The sequence below is a fragment of the Orussus abietinus genome, unplaced genomic scaffold, assembly GCF_000612105.2.
Source record: "Orussus abietinus isolate OABI.00-Male unplaced genomic scaffold, Oabi_2.0 scaffold90, whole genome shotgun sequence".
Lineage (NCBI taxonomy): Eukaryota > Metazoa > Arthropoda > Insecta > Hymenoptera > Orussidae > Orussus > Orussus abietinus.
Window position 1 is genome coordinate 315,692 of NW_019394285.1, and position 20,895 is coordinate 336,586.

The 20,895-nt window shown below is 47.1% G+C and overlaps 1 protein-coding gene across 1 annotated transcript in view; it reads right to left on the reverse strand.

The window, feature by feature from the left end:
* Nucleotides 1–4,894: 4,894 nt before the first annotated feature.
* LOC105694626 (MOXD1 homolog 2) overlaps nucleotides 4,895–20,895 on the reverse strand; it is a 90,411-nt gene continuing 74,410 nt past the window's right edge. The window contains exons 3-8 of the mRNA XM_023434960.1: nucleotides 15,335–15,529; nucleotides 8,222–8,308; nucleotides 7,076–7,258; nucleotides 6,253–6,705; nucleotides 5,973–6,166; nucleotides 4,895–5,518 (exon numbers count right to left, since the gene is read on the reverse strand). Coding sequence (XP_023290728.1) covers nucleotides 5,056–5,518; nucleotides 5,973–6,166; nucleotides 6,253–6,705; nucleotides 7,076–7,258; nucleotides 8,222–8,308; nucleotides 15,335–15,529 — 1,575 coding nt within the window. The 3' untranslated portion in view covers nucleotides 4,895–5,055. The remainder of the gene's footprint in view (nucleotides 5,519–5,972; nucleotides 6,167–6,252; nucleotides 6,706–7,075; nucleotides 7,259–8,221; nucleotides 8,309–15,334; nucleotides 15,530–20,895) is intronic.

Genomic DNA, 20,895 nt, shown 5'->3' on the forward strand with positions numbered 1-20,895 from the left:
AGTATACGAAGAGGTCATAAAAAGCACGGTAAAATAAGTTTATCCGGCAGCTGTACCCACAATTATGGTAAGATTTTACACGTTATTCTAAACTTACCTTTGTGATTACAGACGTGATAGGTTGGCAACGTCAGTTTTGACATTAAATTTCAAAATGGATATCCACAACATTGACTAATTGAAGTAACCCTTACTACGTTCTTCTTACCATGTTACGCTGGTTACCGCAACCTCCCACCAAAAAACAAAATGCCTTACCGTGCATTACAAATTATTAGCAGCATTGATACAATGCGTGATTACATGACTATTATTAAATACAATATGTGAGGTAACTACAATACGCAACACTAAGGATGTACACGCATCAGGAGTGGTTACATCGCTCTGCGCGGCGGCACGCGAGTGCGCATGCGCACTCGGCTCGCAGAACTTGCGCTCGATACCAATATGAGAGAGTAATTTTGAATGCACTAATAACCCTTAAGTGGATATTTGTGTTCCCGGATGCCGAACAACAGTCTCGAGGGAGATCTCCGCGAGGACCTTGAGTAGTTCGCCGGTATATATGTGGAAGAGGAGCACATATGTACACGACCTGTATTCTTCGGTTTGTTGCCCGGGTTGGGATTTCGCTTCCCGGCAAGCATATCGCATTACGTACTCGATATACTTACCCGAAGGCAGCTCTAAAATATTTCCCCGCAGCGTTATTCGAAGAGGCCGCGGAAAGGGAGCGGAATCGCCGTCGACCCAGAAGATCCGTCCGGGAATTCGCTAAGAAAATGTCGAACGACCCAGGAAAGGGGGTAGAGAAGAGACTCCGTGTAGAAAAACATTTACATATTTATATATATAAAATATAATACAATTTGTTACAGTTACAGATGATAGTGTAGCGTTTAGCCGTTAGGTTTAAGTGTAGATCGTTAAATCTAAGAGCTGCTTGATAGGGTAGGGCGGCTGGTACGTACGTAAATTATAAAGTTATAAGACTCTATGTAGTTACCTATTTAATATAGGTATACTCGTAGGTACCTATGGAACTATTAGATGCGTTTAGGTCTATAACTATATACAGGACTTACTATGTACACATACGCTACTCGCTCTCGATCCTTCTCGCTCTTTCGCGTGCTACGGTCCCGTCGTCTCTTGTTTTCTCATCTTTCAAGAGACGACGGTACCTAGCGACTCTTAGACCTCTACATACAATACGTACAATATCGGTCTTCTCGGTTCCACCATATTCTTCTTCGTCGCTGATCTACTCCCGACTCGACGTGAGGGGTAAATAAAAAAGTGAGATTATTCCTGACAAAAAAAAATTTTAATGTCAATCAGTGACTTGGAATGGAGTCCGGAATCCTTTCACTGGAGCTTGGTCATTGACACAAGTCGCGTGCTCCATTTTTCCGAACTTTTGCGTTACTTTAACCGATCGGTCTTATCTTCCTTCGGGTCTTGTTGCTGATATGGCGAAAGCGAGAAGCCGTATTTGAAAAGAACTAACATACACACGATAGAAGATCGCCGAGTACGGGCGCGCAGTTATCATCTTCTATCTAAAGTAATTCCAGTACCTAAGTGACATTTTTTGCGCAAGTGACACTTTTGCTGATTGTTCTGGTCATATCACCGGCAAGTTCCCAGTACCCTCCTGCATCGCTCGTTCCGCAACTTTGGTCGGGTTAATCTCGGTAACGACACCGTATGCCTAATGACAACGAAGCTCTCATCGCGCGTACCTAAAGCGTCCCCGAATTGGTGGAAAGAAAATAAGAAAAGAGAGGATAGCCCCGTGGAAAAAGATATCAGTTGACCGAAAGAAATATACACCGTGGCAAGGAACAATTGTTTCCTCGAGAGATGAAAATCGACGTTGACCTAAGAAGGAAGGTACCTGAGGTGTCCCCCTCCGATTTTGTTCATTTTTAAATATGTTATAGAGGACTAAAATCTAAGAGACCCGTGTTTTTTTTTTTTTATCGGCGGATAAACACTTTTAGGGGGTGAAATCAGGCTTCAAAGTTGGCCGTCCAAGGGGGTGAGTTGGCTGTTTCATATAGAAGCACTCGACCGATTTTCATGAAACAACCGTCAAAATGTAGGGAATGAAGAATTATGAAACATGCATTTGGAATTTTTCGAACAAATTCATTTTTAAGGGGTGAGCCACCCCTTTGAATACTTCTTTTACCCCTTACGCGAGCAGTAATTGCTCTATCCAAATGAAACTTGGTTAATTTATAGACCAGAACAATACAAAAAAAGTTTCATTAGGATAGAACTATTACTGCTCGCGTAAGGGGTAAAAGAAGTATTCAAAGGGGTGGGTCACCCCTTAAAAATGAATTTTTTCGAAAAATTCCAAATGCACGTTTCATAATTCTTCATTCCCTACATTTTGACGGTTGTTTCATGAAAATCGGTCGAGTGCCTCTATATGAAACAGCCAACTCACCCCCTTGCACGGCCAACTTTGAAGCCTGATTTCACCCCCTAAAAGTGTTTATTCGCCGATAAAAAAAAAACACGGGTCCCTTAGATTTTAGTCCTCTGTAACATATTTAAAAATGAACAAAATCGGAGGGGGACACCTCAGGTACCTTCCTTGTGAGTAATGGCATTTATTCAATATGAACATTTCTTTGGAGGTGATTAATCGCAGGATGTTATCAAAGTGGATATTTCTTCGAGTCGACCAACTTTTTCCTCTCAGTGGAGGGACCTCGAAAACGAGGGTGAAAACGAGAGTGACTTTGCACGGTTTAAGGAAGAGGGTGGCTGCAAGGAAATTCCAGATGACTAAGGGGAACGATTATACAAAAATATTAAAAAGGTGCTACTACGTGTTTACCGAAATTTCGTTTGAACCCCTGACTAACTCGCAGGGCCCTCTCTTGACAGACTCGAAAGTAAATCGCAAAGCGACAATTGGCAGTTCGATGGGCGATTCGATATACGTACACGTGGTTACTTCTAGCCCTCGACTTATCGGTTTCATTTTTATATCTTTTTCTTTTAATTACCGAGTTGATTGCCCTACGGCACTACACACACAGATCCCCTATAACATTTACGAATAATCGCGTATTAAATTGTAAAATATCACTACGTATTAATACCAAGTAGTCGCTACGTGAACAGCTACGCACGAGAGGGAACTCTCTCATCCTTATCATTTCTTGGGATAGAAATTTATCCTGGGGGGGTAGGGATCAGTCTAACACCGAAATTGGAATTGGTGGACAGTGGCGAGTGATTGCGACTCCGTTCTCGAAATTATGCAAGAATTACCAGGCTCCCGTTAAATAATGGAAACGTTAACAAAGGACGCCGCCCAAACGCGCGCCGATAAAGAAAAAACCTTCGACTCGTATCCATGAAGCCGCAAAATTCCACGCTGACAAAAATGCCCACACAAATCAACACTCTCTCTGTAACACCGCATTCAACATCCGAGTTAATGGAAATTATAATTGAATGTCGCATGTAATTAAAAAATCCGGTGATACGGTAAACACGCCATGTCACGTGTATGTACACATTTTCCAATTTGTAATTCTGCCATTTTACGTATTTCTATGTGAAACTTAAGTTACGAGGTGTGTAGAAATGCATGTCAATTTACGTCGGTTTTTGTCAGGGTATGTTTAGTGAAAAATTGCCGTAATTTCGTGTAATTTCGGAAATCGTTACCTGGTTGGCAGAGCCAGTGCACGTCAGCCTCCAAGATCTCGACCTCGGATGGGCGCTGAAGAGAACCTCGAGATCAAAAGAAATCCCTCGATCCCGAGGTTCTCTTATCTCGCAGCAGGTTTGCGCGATTAGTCGGTCATCTCTCGAAATCGGATCTTGCACGCCAAGGGATACTTAACTCCGAAACGCAAGGGGCGACTACGTTGTTCAGTCGTTAGGGCTTCTTGTTAGCCTTTTTCCTGCAGACTTTCGCGACCCCGTCGCGTTCGTCCATCCCTAGGTCGGAAAACCTAAATATATCGAGCACGCGAATCGCTGGACAACTCGGTTAAACGGGGTCGGAACGAGCAAACTCTGCACGCGGGTGCAACGGATCGAGTGTCATCCTCGAAACAAAGATCTCTCTCACTTAGCGAAGAATTTAAATAACAATAAATTAATCTCCCTCGTCCGCTGGGTTCGAGGCGGACGGTCCATCGAAAAACTGTACAGAATTATACACAAACAGTTGGCGAATATAAATCTTGGTCAAGACACCTCGGCTCGAACGTCGAGCGAGCTGTGCGTGTAGAAAAGCGGAGTCGACGTAGGTAAAGTTAAAGGCCCTTACCGTTTGCCCATCAACCAATGTTTATATCGGAAAGCTCGTCGACGACTTATAATAAAATATACAAAACGTAAGCAAGGAGCCAGGGCAAACCCGGGTAGTCGTCGTTTCGTCCCCGAAGGACCGTAACAGAGGACAACGCGAGGTTTGCCCGGTTCCTGGGCAGCAAATAAACCAGCCAACGAGTACCAACTACTCTCCAATCTCCTTTGCAAGGAGCACGCGAGACCGGCAGTACGGTCAAGACTTCCGTAACGTCCCTCGGTGGGGATTACGGAAGAAGGAGGCGAGCGACTAATACCGCCTCCCCTGGGGAGCCTTATTGCACGTGTACCTCGTACAACCGACAAGTGGTGCAAGAAGAAATGAGGAAATCGGCGAGACGTCGCCGGAGCATTTCGAGATCCGAGTTCAGGGTAGGCGATCGATGGCCGAAGACCTCCGTCTAGGAGGGTCGGCAACATCGAGCCCGAGGAAAGGAACCTCCTGGGTCCCTCGAAGAGGTCCCTGTTCAGATCGCCAACCATGAACCGCGAGGTCGCACCAGGTCGCGACTGGCGAACGTATGTTAGGTACCGTTGGTGCTCCCGCGACGTCCCGGAGCTAGGGCGACGTCCACACCCTGGGGAACGTTGGTAACCCGACGTCCACCTCGTGGGTCGGGATACTTACGTGACCCGGTGGAGGGCGCGATCGAAAGTCGCGGAGAACTTGAGTTGACGAAAGTCCGCCGACCAGCCTCGCGTTCACCTGAAGGCCGCGACCACCACGGCGACGATCAGGGCGACGGACGTCGACTTGACCCCGGAACCCCCAGCAGCCGGACCTTCGCTGCTGCGAGACACCTTGCTCCTGACCAATTGGCCCCGTTCCACGGCGTTGGCCTCGTCGCTGTCCGGATCGACCGGGGCCCCGATGTCGCCGTCCTCGCTCAGGAGCATGGATAACTTGTTCCTCAAGGGCTTCTTGGAACACGGTAACGTCTGCTCCTCGTACGGCCTCAGGATGTGCGGGTAATGGGCCTCCGGCAACTCCGTCTTCGGCAGCGGGGCTCCCTTGCTACTCCAACAGAGCGGTTTGAAGGTTCCTCTTCTGGTGGCCTCTTGGAAACTTGGGAAACTCGTCTCCCAGTCGTAGCTCATCAGCCGCTCCTCCAACGTCATGCCGTGCAGCTCTTGCGGGGCCTGGATCATCACCGGGCTGGAGCCTCTGCAACGACGAAAGAAAGGGGACCGTGGAGATGCGTGTTACGGGTACGTTATTCGTCGGGAGTGATCCCCCAGGATACTCCCGGGGGTGACGTGAAAGAGACGTCAAAGAGGTCTCGTTTCTGAAACTTCGTCCCCGAACTGGATGTACCGGATCGTTTGAATTTTCAACCTGCCTATGGAGGCTGCAAGGAAAGTCCTGGCCTCCAGGATATTTTAATTCTTTCTAATTTATAAATATTTTTAACATTATTTACACGGGTCTCGGGACCTTCCTTGTAGCCTCTAAATTCACGTTGTAAAGATTGAAACGATTCGGACACCCAGTTTGGAGAAGAGTGATTCATGGAGGATTGACTCCTCGGATGCCACATTCGCATCCCCTTAACCTGCTCTAGGGCAAGGAATGGGTATGGGTCAATGATTGAGAGTGGCGTTAACGGATTGGAACTTACTGCATGAGTTTCTGGATGCCCAGGCTGTGTAGAACCGTCGGCAGAGACGGCAGGGAGTAGCAGAGGGACAGCTCGATACGCGGGTAATAGAGGACCGATACCAAACACGTCTCCTCCCTGGTCGTCAATCCGCCCAAAGTGATCGCCTGTCGAGACTCGGACGAGTAGGTGCACTCGGCAATCAAGTGGTCGCCCTGCAACGAGAAACACATCGAGGTTCGTAAAAGAAACGAGATTTAGGAAGTACCGACGAGGACCGCGAAAAAGACCTCCCACTTACCGGGTAGACCTTAACGGGCCTCTGAAGTTTCCGGTACTCCTGGTAGTTGGGATCGTAGCTGGTGTCCGAAGCGACAGGTGGCAATTCCTCTCCCCCGCGAATCTGGCGCAGACGGACCTTCCTGCCCAGCTGGTGAGTGTGCATGATGACCGCGAACATGTTGATGCCACTGTTGGGAACGGTGTGGCCAGTGCAGTCCGTGACGCAGTGTCCTTCGGACACGACTTCGGGCTGGCCTGGTGGGACGATGTGTCGCCAGTTAGGGTCTATCCCAACACTGAGGATCCCAGCATCATGGGTGCGCAAGCGCTCCGTGTAGAGAAGTCGCAGGCCAGAGCTGTCGCTGATGAAGGCGTCCAGCTCCGGATTGGTGTAATGGGTCTCGAGCATGTAGTAACGCGGTCCGGTGTGCGGATCCAGGGCGTAACCGGCCTCAGCTGGGTAATTGAAGCCCTGTTTGGGGAACACCGAGTTTGTAGCTGGGCAAAAAGGGGGACGCAGCGCGCGAAGCCCCCGGGAGGAGAACGGTATCGCACCTTCGCAGGGAGCTCGCGTGTCCAGGCGCCGCGACCACGAAGAACGGGTTTGCGAGACCGCACGCTGCATCGGTATGCATTACCGTACCACGGGAATCACCGCAAGCGTGGCTTGCGGTAACCTCCGCGTATGGGAATGCCTTCGAACGCGGCTCGGAGGCCGCGATCGTCTTCGGAGCCGCGCCAACTAGGACTCGTTGGTCCCGGGGTTTTGTGTTCTCTGGTCCCTCCCCGCCTAGGTGGGCGCGATACCGTAAACCACCGGGTCCAGGGTGATTTATACACACCTCCGAGCCCAGACTCCACGTGGCGGCGATGGTGTTGCACTGCAAGGAGGGCTGGCTTGGCTGGTAGCACACTGCACCGGTGGTCTTGGCAGCGGCTTCCATGTTCGCCGGGTTTCCTCGGCACTCGTACAACGTCATGTGGTGCAAGTACTCCTGGCTTCCGGGCTGGATGACTGGCTCGTACTGTAACAAGACAAACCCTCGAGTTAACGCCAGGCGAACGGCCAACGGACGCGATGCACTCCGGACTCCTGCTGGATCTTATCTTCCCAGGAAAGGGTCGTCGAGAACGAACGGAAACCATTGGATGGGGGATACGAGTGACGCCGAAAGTCGCTTAACGACCGACTCGCCGACAGTTTTGCCGATCTTATCATCTGGGGAAGGAATCGCTAAGGTCGCAACGGGGAGGTTATGGCCCGTTCCTGGTACCAACCTCTGGGGGCGGCATGCCGGAGACGCATCCGGAAGTAGGGTCACGTTCGATCGAGTCGGAGATCCAAGTAGCTGGCTAACTACCCGAGTAGTTGGGACCTTCCGTTAAGCCTAACCCAAGTTAACCTTCCGTTACCGGGATAGTGCCTTGCTAACGGAACGCCGCAAACCCCGGGAGTCTTGGCCGACCTCCGCGACCTGGATGCAGGAAGATACTCCCGGACCGCCGAGGTGCTTGGGGACGGGAACGAGGGAGACGGGGCCAGGGTGGAATAAATAATTAAAGAGGATTGCCGCCGCGGTCTCGCGGCACCTTCCACCGTCCTCGAGTTCGTTAACTGCGTTACCGTCGCAATTTGAGCTCGACGGTTCGACAGGCCCTAGGGACCGGCGGAAAGAACCGGGAAGACCCTCCGAATATGGAGATCTACGGGGTATGGGAGCCAGGAGACGCTTTCTTCCTTCCCGGAACCCTGGACCGGTCCGCCTCCTGGGATGGAAGTTTGCCGGAAGAGCGGAAACCTGAACTTGACATTTAAACGCGGTTCTCGGGAGACCGTGAGCTAGCTTCTGCCTCCGGTGGAACCGAGAACTGGCTGGCTCGAGTTACCGGGATGGTCGAGACGGTCAAGATGCTCGAGATGGTCGAGACGGTCAAGAGGAGAACTCTCTCCGGCTGACCCGGCACTTCTCTCTTCTACGGAAACTTACCCGCACTACGTGGTGCTTGCGGTGGATGTTGGGCATCTTCAGCACTCGGCACCACAGCAGGGTGTCCTGCTCCATCGGCAGATGAACCTGAAACCAGATAGCAAAGTTGATCCTCGCTGTAATCGAACCCCTCTTGGACGAGATCCTCGATTTTAGGATTCGCCGCGTCGGCGGAAAAAAACGCCCGATCGACGCGTTTCCGCCTGCCGACGTAATTAGGCAAAGTGCGGACGCGGACATCGTCTTCATGTTTTCTTTGCAGGGAATTTCCTGCCGGTTTTTCTCGACGACGTTCCGAGTAAGGGTTTTCCTCCCGGTTAAACGTCAAGATATTTCAGGCGGAAACGCGCGCGTTTCTCCCCCGTCGAGGTGTTGTACGTTTATCGGGCGAAGGCTCGCCTCTGGCGAGTTGGGAGCGGCGCCAGCCGGTAAAGGCACGCTGCTGGAAATACTTTCTGCCCCTGGCTCCTCGAAATTACCGAGTCTTCGCTTAGACGTCCCGAGGTACGAGCTACGTGCGGAGTCACGTGCGACTTATTGTAAGACGCGACCCCGGGAGCTCCATTATGGACTTTTTCATTCCCCGTCACGCCGCCTGTCGAACTCGGGTCGATTCGCGATATCGAGTAGACCTCGTTCCTTCCAAATCCGTATCTTCCGATTCTACCGACAAATCCAGATACACAGAACACGAACTTGTACGAGGCATTGCCTCGCATTGCCTCGTACGCGTTTGCGTTTAGATGCGTACGCGGCTTAACGAGACGCTGAAATGTCCCATGAGAAAGTCATTCATTGTAACCATACCAAACATACTCTCGTAAGTGTTACAATGAGACGAGTACGTAGGGCCGCCGTTTGAAGAACTCTCCGCATCCGGAACGTTTCGCGGAATATAGGTACTCGGGCTGCCCGACTTGTTTTGTCGCCCGGCGAAAATTCCGCCGAGGAGGGAAATTTCGTTTACACGCAAAAACCCTTCCCGACGCCTCCCAGCTACGCCGAGGGCCGGGAGGGGGCATTCCGAATGTATGAATAAATTTACATTTTATTAGCGCTTTCCGATCCCTCGAGCCGACGAGTACCGACGGAAAATTCCAATTTGAGTCCCTTAGCGGCCGATAACCGCGACTGCCCGAGGCTCGGCCGCAAGGACCTCCTGCGCTGCAAGCGCCTCCACCTTGCAGACAAGAGCGAAAGGCTATTAACTTAAAAATCAGTGAAAACGATTTCCTTCTATTTCATATGGTAGACAATGTGATTCGATAGCAAGTGATGATCATCCTTAAAGATCTGACGATGTTTCGATGATTTTGCCCGTTAAAATCCATGATTTCCTGAATGACTAATTCTTCGGACAAAGGTTCCTCCTCCTCAAGTCATTGAAGCACTCTCACCACGTCCAGAATTATGAATTCTCGGTCCATGTTTATGGACTCTCAAGAGCAAAATGAGAGAAAAAAATGTCAGGCTCTTATCCTTCAGGAGAAAATAATTTTTGTAAATTTTGTTAAAATCCATGATTTCCTGAATGACTAACTCTTCGGACGAAGGTCCCTGATCCTCAAGTCATTGAAGCACTCGCACCACGTCCAGAATTATGGACTGTCGGTCCATGGTTATGGGCTCTCAAGAGCAAAATGAGAAAAAAAATGTCAGGCTCTTATCCTTCAGGAGAAAATAATTTTTTTTAGCCGGGGTGGTAGCCTCAATGGCCTCCCGTTCTTGAGTCCAGTCGCCAAGTCCACGTGTCGAGTTCGATCCCGGAATTCTTGTTGCTCGGTTATTTTCACGCCCTCCCGAGGGATCGGAAAAGCTTTGCGTTGTAAGACGACTCGCACGGGTGCGCTTAATGCGGTGGATTGCAATTTCCTCCGGTGCAGTTTGCGGCCCACATTTCGAGCCGGACTTTCTCGTGAGTCTCCGAGTGTGTTATCGATTCGAGTCCGTCGAGAGTCGGCTTGGACGCTTGATTACCTGTTACTTATATTTCTTTTTCCTTTTCCCGGGATCGGAAAATCGGAGACCGCAAAAAGAACGCGGCCGGGCCGTTACCGCGGACGCACTGCGGCATAATCGCGTCCCAGGTTGTTTTGCTTATGGTGCACCTGTTGAGCCGGTGACTTTCCGTCGGGGGATTTAAATCGATCGCGTCGATTAAGCCGCGCTCGCTTTCGGAATTCTAATCGCGAGCGATCGTCGGGTCGATCGATCCCTCCTGCAACCCGTCATTACCCGGGAATTGCGCATTTTTTACTGGGGCGACGGTAATGTAAAATGCAACGCGACTGCAGGAAAAACCGGCTACGGATCGATCGTTTGTCCCTTAACGAGACATCCGATTTCCTTCGAATTGAATATGCAGTCAGAGAGTCATCCGAAGGACCGATTAGCGCATCGACTACTCATAAATCGATTCGGCTCGTTCGATGTACTCAACGCCGGAAATCGTTAAATCAGTAACGAGCCGAGTTACGACCGTCTGAGCCTGATATAAATTAATCGCGAATCGATCGACTCGGAATAATTCAGATTTAATTTACCTCCGCAATTCGGAATCCCCGTCGACGTCCAATAAACGCATACGTACTGAAATTCAGGTTTTACGCGCGGAAAACTAGGGGAAATAGGCTGACACCTACGTTTCTCTTCTTTCTACGTTAAATATACATTTACAAGATACGCGGATTTTAGCGTAACGTTTTAACGTTATTTCTACGTATAGTTAAGGATTATGTTTTACGTACGGACTACGTTCAAACGACGTTCATCTTATACGACTAAACCGATGGTTTAATAAACGTAGAATAGACGTTATATCGATGTTGAATTTTTTTCCTGGATAGAGTAAAACGCGCTTTTTTTGCGACACACTTTATACGATTACCGTCAAAGGGTTTTACCCCATTTCTCAACGTGTAGTCGTAATATAAACGTAAAATAGACGTTATATCGATGTTGAATTTTTTTCCTGGATAGGGTAAAACGCGTTTTTTTTTGCGACACACTTCATAGGATTACCGTCAAAGGGTTTTACCCCGTTTCTCAGCGTGTATTCCACCACTTTGGGGTTATTGGACGTCGACGATCGACCGACTTTCCGCGTCGGATCGACCGCGTTCGCGGGTCGCTACGCGACGACGTCCTGGCTGAATCGAACGTTTCGCGGACGGATAATTCCTGGTGGGTCGGAAAGCCGGACTCGTTCCGCGAATCGAGCGCCGAATTATCGACACCTAACGCTATTTACTAGCTCCGTTCGCGTGCGTTTTTACCGCGCGGAGGTGCGGAAGGCGCGCGCGCGAGATGAACGCGCCAACGCATTTTCATCCGGTCGGGAGTGGATTTTTATCGGATGGAACCTCGTGGCCCGGCATTGTGTACCGAATTTATGGCGATATAAATCCCAGCCGAGGTCGCATCCGGCAAAAAACTATTCGTTCATTAGCGTCGCCGGCCCCGTAGATTATGGCCGCGCTATCGCCGGATCGGCCCGAGCTAATTCCGCGCGGCCGAGTCGCGGATCCGCGAAATGGGTCACCAGTCGGATTTCCTCCGAGATCCTCGCGAGAGACAGGAAAGGACGGTAATCCGTTGGATCGTGTCTAGAATTTCAAATGTCCCCGATTTCTTGATCCCAGGGCGAGGAGAAAGGAAATTCAACGAACCTAAGAACGGTACCAAAGAAATATATTGATAATTGAAAGAATTTCACGGAAATAAACTCGAATAAATTGTCATTATTCCGGCGAAACGTTGCATCTTATTTATTCAAATTTATTCGGGTCAGATAATTATTCTTCGAATTAAGGAAATATTTCTTTGGCTCGATGGCATCTTTTTTTTTCAAATTTATTCGGGTCAGATAATTATTCTTCGAATTAAGGAAATATTTCTTTGGCTCGATGGCATCTTTTTTTTTCAAATTTATTCGGGTCAGATAATTATTCTTCGAATTAAGGAAATATTTCTTTGGCTCGATGGCATCTTTTTTTTTCCGCTCTCCCAGGGTACCGATTCTTGAAGTCGCTCTTAAAAGGTTGCGGAAATCAGAATTTTGGGCGATTTGAATATTGCCGGAAAAAATACGACGACGTCTGAGAACGGTACCAAAGAAATATATTGATAATTGAAAGAATTTCACTGAAATAAACTCAAATAAATTGTCATTATTCCGGCGAAACGTTGCATCTTATTTATTCAATTTTATTCGGGTCAGATAATTATTCTTTGATTTAAGGAAATATTTCTTTGGCTCGATGGCATTTTTTTTTTTTTCGCTCTCTCAGGGTACCGATTCTTGAAATCGCTCTTAAGAGGTTGCGGAAATCAGGATTTTGGAAGTTTTTTGGCCATTTTTTTTTTTCGCTCTCTCAGGGTATTGATTCTTGAAGTCGCTCTTAAGAGGTTGCGGGAATCAGGATTTTGGGCGATATGATATTGCCGGAAAAAATACGGCGACGTCTGAGTTCCTGGTTCGCGACGCTCTGTGTCTGCACCTCGGAAACGACGGCCCGAAAATTCGAGCGAATTGGCGCGGAATTTATCCGGGAAAATTTCCCTGATTGGAGTCGTTATCGTCGATCGCGGCTACCCCTAGTCGAACGGTTCGGGCTAATTCCGCTCGACTTGCGGATTCGCGGAATACGACATCCGACGAGCGTCGGATGTCATTCGAGAAGACGGCGGGTGGTCGACGCTTCCGAACTCCGACGCGGTGGGAGCCGTCGCGACGCGGCCGATCGATCGACCCGAATTCGCTCCCCATGCCTTTGGGAATTAAATTCCAAACGACCAAGATGTTCGCGCCCGGATCGCGGAATTTTCTTCCGAGACGCGCTCCGCAGGGACGTCGCCGCGTCGCCTTTCTTGCCGCAAACTTCCGCCCGCTCCGGAGGACGGAGGGAATCTTTTGCGCGACGTCTACGTCGGAGTCGCGCCCTCGACGACGCTTACTTACTCTCTCCCGTCGCGATGAACAATTTAAAATACTAAAACTCATGAAACTACCCCGAGAAAAAATTAAAAAAAAAATAAAAAGATCCATCGAACCAAGGGAATATTTCATATAGTACCAAAGAATATTTTTTCATTTCATAAAATGAATTTGACTCGGATAAGTAGTCACAATCTCGACGAGACGCCGCGTCCAGTTTATTGGATTTTACTTCGGTAAAATTGTTTTCTTTTTTTTTTTTTTTTTTCATAACCTCTAAATATTTCTCAGATGGAGTGAAGATTTTTCTGATAGCGTTCCAACGCCGACATTTGCGGAAAAATGAATATACGCAAGGGGGTTGGGGCGACAACGGTCGGGGGGAATTTACAAGGGACGCGGAATTTTCATCGGAAATTCGGGCCGAAGGGAAGTCGCCATTTCCCTTTTCATAAGGCGAAGTTGCGCCCTGCGTTCCTTCGGGGCCGCAAAATCTTCTCCCTGACGTCTCGTAAAGCCGCGACGCCGGCGTCCCGTCGCCTTTGTCCACGGCTGATGTATCTGGTTTCCCAACCTCCCACTTCCGCTGTCGACAGTCTTTTGTCTTACGAACAATGTATCATGGCTGTGTTCCAATGCGCCGAAAAACGCATCGGATTAGTTACCCCCGAGGAAGGGAATAAAAATGCAGGACTAGGTGCACCGAGAAATATGAATTCCTTGAAACAAAGAGATATTTCGTTAATTCCGAGAGTAACGACGAAATTTCCCTTAAACAAATTGTCGCAACTCCAGATAAATTTTACGTCCAATTTGTTCGCGCTTATTCGGGGGAAATAATTATTCTCTGAATTAACAAAATAATTCTTCGGTTCGATGAACGTTTTTTTCTCGAGAAATACGAATTCCTTGAAACAAAGCGATATTTCGTTAATTCCAAGAGTAATGACAAAATTTTACGTCTAATTTGTTCGCGCTTATTCGGGTGAAATAATTATTCCCTGAATTAACAAAATAATTCTTCGGTTCGATGGATATTTTTTTTCTCGAGAAAAACGCATTCCTTGAAACAAAGAGATATCTCGTTAATTCCAAGAGTAACGACGAAATTTCCGTTAAACAAATTGTCGCAACTCCAGATAAATGTTACGTCCAATTTTTTTCACGCTTATTCGGGTGAAATAATTATTCTCTGAATTAACAAAATAATTCTTCGGTTCGATGAACATTTTTTTTCTCGGTCTGCAAGTTAATCAAACGCGGGTTAAAACGAAATAAGTGACTTGGCATAGGATGTCATCGTATTCAGATACGTACTTGCGCAGATTTACGCGGGTAAGCCAAGACACCGTAACGCCGTAATGTCCGACATTATTCACCAAATTAAACGAAACACTCAGGCTCCTAATCCGCTTCGTTAATTATCTATTAAATCTCTAATGCTTCCCCATGAATATTAAAAATCCTATGAATAACATTAATGGATTTCATTTCGCAGACCGACGGCTCGGCGTGCCATATTAGATCCGAAATTTCATTAAGGAGGGTACCACCCTTCAAACTCAGAATTAACCTCGCGAGCTTATTGCTCCAGGACTCGAAAAGCCCAACTGATACCAGCGGAGGATATCTCCCTTGTACAGACCGCAAAGTCACTGGAGATAATTGGTTCCGATTTCGAGAAACCAACTTTACATATCCCTTCCCAATAAACGGAAAATACTGGAATTCACGTATTATCCCCGCAAAACTAGTGGAAAAGGGTGAAAAATTAAACCTTTTTTTTATATCAATTGTACATTTACAAGAAACGTTGATATTCCGCGTTGTTTTCGATGCGTTTATCCCTAGTCGAGAAAAAACGTGCTTTAACGTTTTGACGTTGTTTGAACGTATAGTAAAGGATTATGAACGGCTATTCAACGTACAGGGTATTTAACCTTTTTTTATATCAATTGTACATTTACAAGAAACGTTGATATTCCGCGTTGTTTTCGATGCGTTTATCCCTAGTAGAGAATAAACGTGCTTTAACGTTTTGACATTGTTTGAACGTATAGTAAAGGATTATGAACGGCTATTTAACGTACAGAGTATGTTTGCAACATCTTAACGCTCCGCAATTGATCGCATCGCGAAAATGAAAGAGTTCTGAAACTTCGGAAAAGTCGACTCACCTGTTGGTTCAGCACATCCCAGACTTGAAGCGGAGGTTCCAGACCCTGATTGCGCGAAGTGCGCTTAGGCTGTACACCGCGTTGCACTAGGTACAGAGGTCTTGAACCCCGTACCGCACCATGAGCCGGAAGTACTCCCGCTGCGGAAACCGGCTCTTCCGCGTGGTACTGCCAAACGACCTGCATGGTGTCGTTCTGAAAGAGAAAAAAAAATTATTTACATTAGTGAGATGGAAAATAAAAAAACTCGTTACATCAGTAAGATCATCAAGAAGATCGTCAAGTCTTAAGGTGAAGTGAGACGCGCTCAGATCAGTCGATTCTAATAATTCGAAATTTTTCTTAAGGCCATCGGACCGAGCTGTTCGAAATTTTGACACATGAATTTTCCCACCATATTAAAAATATGTATTTTCGAAAAAAAAAAAAAAAAAATTGTTTAACCCTTTGCGATCGGCAAATTTAAGACGTGACTAACATCTACATGTGACAAAAAATAATTCCCTCCACCATTTGAGGGATTAATGACATCGACCGCAAAGGGTTAACCACGATTTTGTGTATACCTATTTCGACGAAAAGGTTTCGATGAGCTGGACAAAAATGACACCGCTAATTAAATTTACCAATTATTATACGAAAAGTCAAAACATTAATTGAGAAAAAATAATGAAACTTTGAAAATAATTTCAAGTTAAATTTTTAAAAGGTGTCTTTTGACACCTATGTCGATCACTATTGAACAGCAATCGAGAAAGTCACATTTGACAGGAATGAAGGGGAAAGAAAAGTGTCACGCGTCGTTATGCTAAAACGGTGAAATTTTGTCGACGTGTTTCAGTTCACCTTAACGATGCCCGAATGTCGTAGGACATTTTGCAAAGAGGCATTAACCACTCGCCGAGTTTCCGTGCCTCGCTCGAGTAACGAACAGTCGACTCGGAGCTGAACCCGTCGTCTCGCCGTTTACTCTATGATTCGCCGGGATTAAGCTTAATTTCCTCGTTCCCGTCTTTGTGCGACTTGCGACGAGTCGGCGACCCGACCGCCGCTCGTTAAGCGGCTCGAGTCATTAAGGAATCCCGCGGAGGATATCTCGCGAAATGAAAAGCTTAGGGACGTGCCCTAGCCGTCGGAGGTTTGCGAACCGCGGAACCGCCTACACCATCTCCTGGAGGAGGAAGATTTGCGCCGAAATATAGGAAATCGTGCCAGGACTCCGAGATACCTCCCAGCTTCCGAGACGCTCCGGATCCAAATTCCACCCCGGGATAACGGCGTGACCCTTTGTGCGAGAAATAACCTGGGGAAACGATAAATCCGTCCGTGGTATGACGAATGGGGCGAGTCTCCGATTATCCCCAATAATGGGAGGTTAAACGTTAAATCGACGAATGAGGAGTTAATTGGTCCCGAGGAGCGAGCCTCGGTTCGAAGCGAAGCTTGGGAACGCGTCCCAACTACCCCGAGCAAAAGACATTTTTCTTCTCTAAAAATAATCTAACCGGAGAGAAATTTCTTTGAATAGCAGCAATGAAATGTTTCGTTAATTCGAGGGGTAATTATTTTCCCCGGATAAGCTGGAATAAATATGAGAATTGATTTGAGTGGAATCCTTTGAATGAACATAGTACTCCTTCGGGTTAAATGAATTTCTTTTTTTTTCCTCGGTTAAATGATTTTCTTTTTTTTTCCTCGGTTAAATGAATTTCTTTTTTTTTCCTCGGTTAAATGAATTTCTTTTTTGTTTTTCTCGGTGTAGCGATTAACGCGTTAACTCTCGAGGTAGAGGCGGGAGCTGGTTGTTAAACAACTCGGAGAAACTCTTCCGCTCTCGGGACTTCCAAAGCGTTTACGATCCTCGGCCGAGGTGGAGGCGCGATAGCCAATTAACGGCAACCGGATCCGATCCTCGGCGCATCCCCCTCGCGCAACCGGAAGGCCCGAATTCAGGAGTCTCGAATTTCCCAAGCTGCCGTCCTCGGCGATCGAACCGCGCGTTCTCCTCCGCACCGCGAGATTCCTCCCAGGGTGGTTTAAGTACCGACTCTATCTCGGATTTCAAAGCTACTATCAGAGTGGTGTGCATTCAGATTCATCGCACATCTCTGAACTCCGATCCCGGCCGTTTGATCTTATTTCGGTGGGGTCCACGTCGAGAAGGTGAGCTCCGACTCGGAGGAGATCTCGCCAGGGTTGATTTTATTCCAGCGAGGAAGGTACTCGGACGAGACCAGGTGATTCGCGACAAGACCCCTGGCACCCTCCTCGGGGGGAAATTATGTTCCAGGGGGTGCGGCAGAGATTAAAGGAGGTGCACGGGAAATCCCCAACACCTGACCGGTCTCATGGGGCTCCCGTCTCTCGGCCACCTAGAGGACCATCCCCTGGATGGCTCGTACACTTCCTCGACGGCCGAAATCACGCGAAAAAAAAATTCACCCTCGCAAATAGAAATTGCAGCAACAAGTGCGCACACTTACAAAACGGGCCAGCCAATTTTCTGAAATACTAAAAACGATAAACGATTATTTCCCTGGGCCGAACAATATTTTTTTCACCTGCTCGGAATTCATTTTTTAATTGAGCAAGCACTGTTTTTTAAGAAACCTCTCTCCAATGGTTGCATCTACGATTCGATGTAATCCCAAGTACTATCGTTGGCGGAGAAAAAATTCACCCTCGCAACTAGAAATTGCAGCAACAAGTGCGCACACTTACAAAACGGGCCAGCCAATTTTCTGAAATACTAAAAACGATAAACGATTATTTCCCTGGGCCGAACAATATTTTTTTCACCTGCTCGGAATTCATTTTTTAATTGAGCAAGCACTCTTTTTTAAGAAAGCTCTCTCCATTGACGATTCGATATAATCCCAAGTACTATTGTTGGCGGGATTATTCCTGCAGTAAGGACGAAATAAACATTTTCAGCAAGGCTCTCCTTTACCGAAAAGACGAGTGTTTGTTTCTTTTCCTCGGGTTTAATTTTGGTTTTTCCTTCACTTCTTTCCGGAGTTCATGACTCGCTTCGAGGAGTAATTCCCGCGGCGCTTAGCCGGATAGAAAATTGATTAGCCTTAGAATGTAATTTTCCGTATCTTAGGCAATTCCGGGCCGGTTAATATATCCGGGTGGACCGCGAAGGTGGAAACCGGGAAAATCTAATCGTTTTAATTTTCCAGGGGCGGGGGAGGGGGCTTGCCCGGCGCTTCCCGTGACACAGCACGCCCAGGGGATGCTCCCGATTATAATGCGCCCAACAACGATCGCGCCCGTCAGCCGAATATAGATTACACCCTCGACAAGTAGGATCGCGTCGGGAGGGTGGATTTATTATATTTCGCGGCGCCAGCAATTGCGTCCGCGCGTCCGCTCCCCAGCAGTTTTGTATCGATTTGACGAAACGCGTCAGCACCTAGGAGTAGCACTCGAGTAATTAGAACCGGTGTCGATGTATTCTACTTTTTTTTTATGACATAATACCGATCCGACGAATTAAAATCTCCACACGGGGAAAAAATAATCGACAGTGTCGTGATAACAAATTTCACCCCACAAACGTGAAGACACGAAGACTGATCAGCAAAGTGCTTGTTCAAAAGTACTCTTGTTATACCCACGACAAGAAAAAAAAAAATAAATAACGATTACTTCACTTGGGCCGCAGAAATTCTATTCAACAAATTCATTTGTTAATTTAGCAAGCGTTTTCTCTGAAGAGTGTCGGGTCGGGTCGTCGAGTCGAAATTGCAAATATTTTTTATGGTGGTTAGATTATTCTTGCGGTAAAATCGGCAACGCTTTGTCAGAGGGGCTAATGTCTTCTTCTTTTTTTTTGTTTTTTTTTTTTACTGCGCTGGAGATTAGAAAAAATATGTATGAAAAGGATTCGAGACCCTGCGATGTAAATGGCGGCGGCAACCCGATACGTCTTAACACTAGAACTACCAAGAGGGGTCGAAATGACTTGTTTCAAACGGCTCATCCTTTACAAAACAAAAAAAAAATATCTGCCGGTCGTTCTAGTGTTAAATACGCCGGCAACCCAATACGTTATGTCGCAGCGTGTAGAACGCGGAGCTCGATCGGTCTCGACACTTCCAGGAAGGTAGATGGTGTCGGCGATTTCTCGCAGCCTTCGACTACCGATCGATCGCGACCGCACGATTAGGAAGGCCCATGGAAGCGAAGGCGTCGACCGATCGACCTACGCGTCACGATCTATCGATTAATCGAGATGCGCCTCTCGGTTCGCATCTCGGGGTTTTCCGTTTCGACCGGCGGGCCATTAAGGTGATGTGAAAGTGGAGTCAAAGAGTCCTCGTTCGTGGTACTCTTCTCCAAATTGGGTGTACCTAATCAATCGAAAATTTACAATATAAATATGGAGGCTATAAGGAAGGTCCTGACCCCCGTGAAATTTCATATTTTATAATAAAAAAAAAATCGTAGATACCTGCAAGAAAATTCTAAAAAAAAATTGGTAAGGTGGTTAAGGTGGGACGAAAGTGGCCTCGCAAATCTTGTTTGTGTAACTTATCTCCGAAATGGGTGTACCGAATCGATTCAGACTTCAGGATATTAATATGGAGGCTATAAGGGAAGGTCCTGACGCCCGTGAAATTTAATTTTTTGTAAAAGATTTTAGAAATACATACAAGATTCTAAAGAAAATTGAAATTTCGTGAGTTTCGGGACTTTCTTTGTAGCCTATGTATTTATGTTGTGAGGGTTGAATTGATTCTGTACACCCAGTTTGGAGAAAAGTGTCACGAGCGAGATTTCTGGCGGCACTTTCGTCCCACCTTAAAGGCCATTTGCTCGAGTAAAGTCGTCGGCCGCGTAGTTTCCGACCTAGAAACGGCGATCGAGTGATTCCAGAGGAAGACGGAAGACCGATAGGAGATAGGAGATAGAGGATGGAAGATGGGAGATAGGAGGAAGAGCGGGCATCGCGTGAAAACCAGGCGGAATCACGCGATATACTCGGCCACTGGGGCTTAAGGTCTTCTCCGTAACTTATTAGGTGATGCACGGAATCAGGGAATTAAGTTTACCCCAGACTAAGAAAGGAAAAGTGAGGTGACTTAGAAAAATATGCATGCCATGCAGACAGGGTAACTACAAGGAACAATTTCTTTCACCGTGCTTGTCGTAACCTCTTTATATACTTTGTTCCTTTACTAACAAGGAAACATTCCCAAGTGTCCGCCTCCGATCTTATTGAGTTTCATATATGTTGAAGAACACAACCGATGTTTAAATGTTTATTGGCAAAAAGTAAAAAACACGTATTTCTTAATTTTTTGCGAGCAATCACATCGCGTAAGTGGAACTTAAGTAGGAGTGCTTGTTTAATGGATATTACAAAAAAATGTCACCTGAAGGGTAGTTCACCCCCTTGAGGGGGTGCAACATTGCTGAACAATATTGTGTTGTCACCGTCCTTATACAGAATACGTTTATACAAAGTTTCGTCGAAATCCCTCCACTGCTCCTACGAAAAATATTTAAAAAACCGATTTTTCGCCAAACTTTGGGGGGTTGTTTCACCCCTT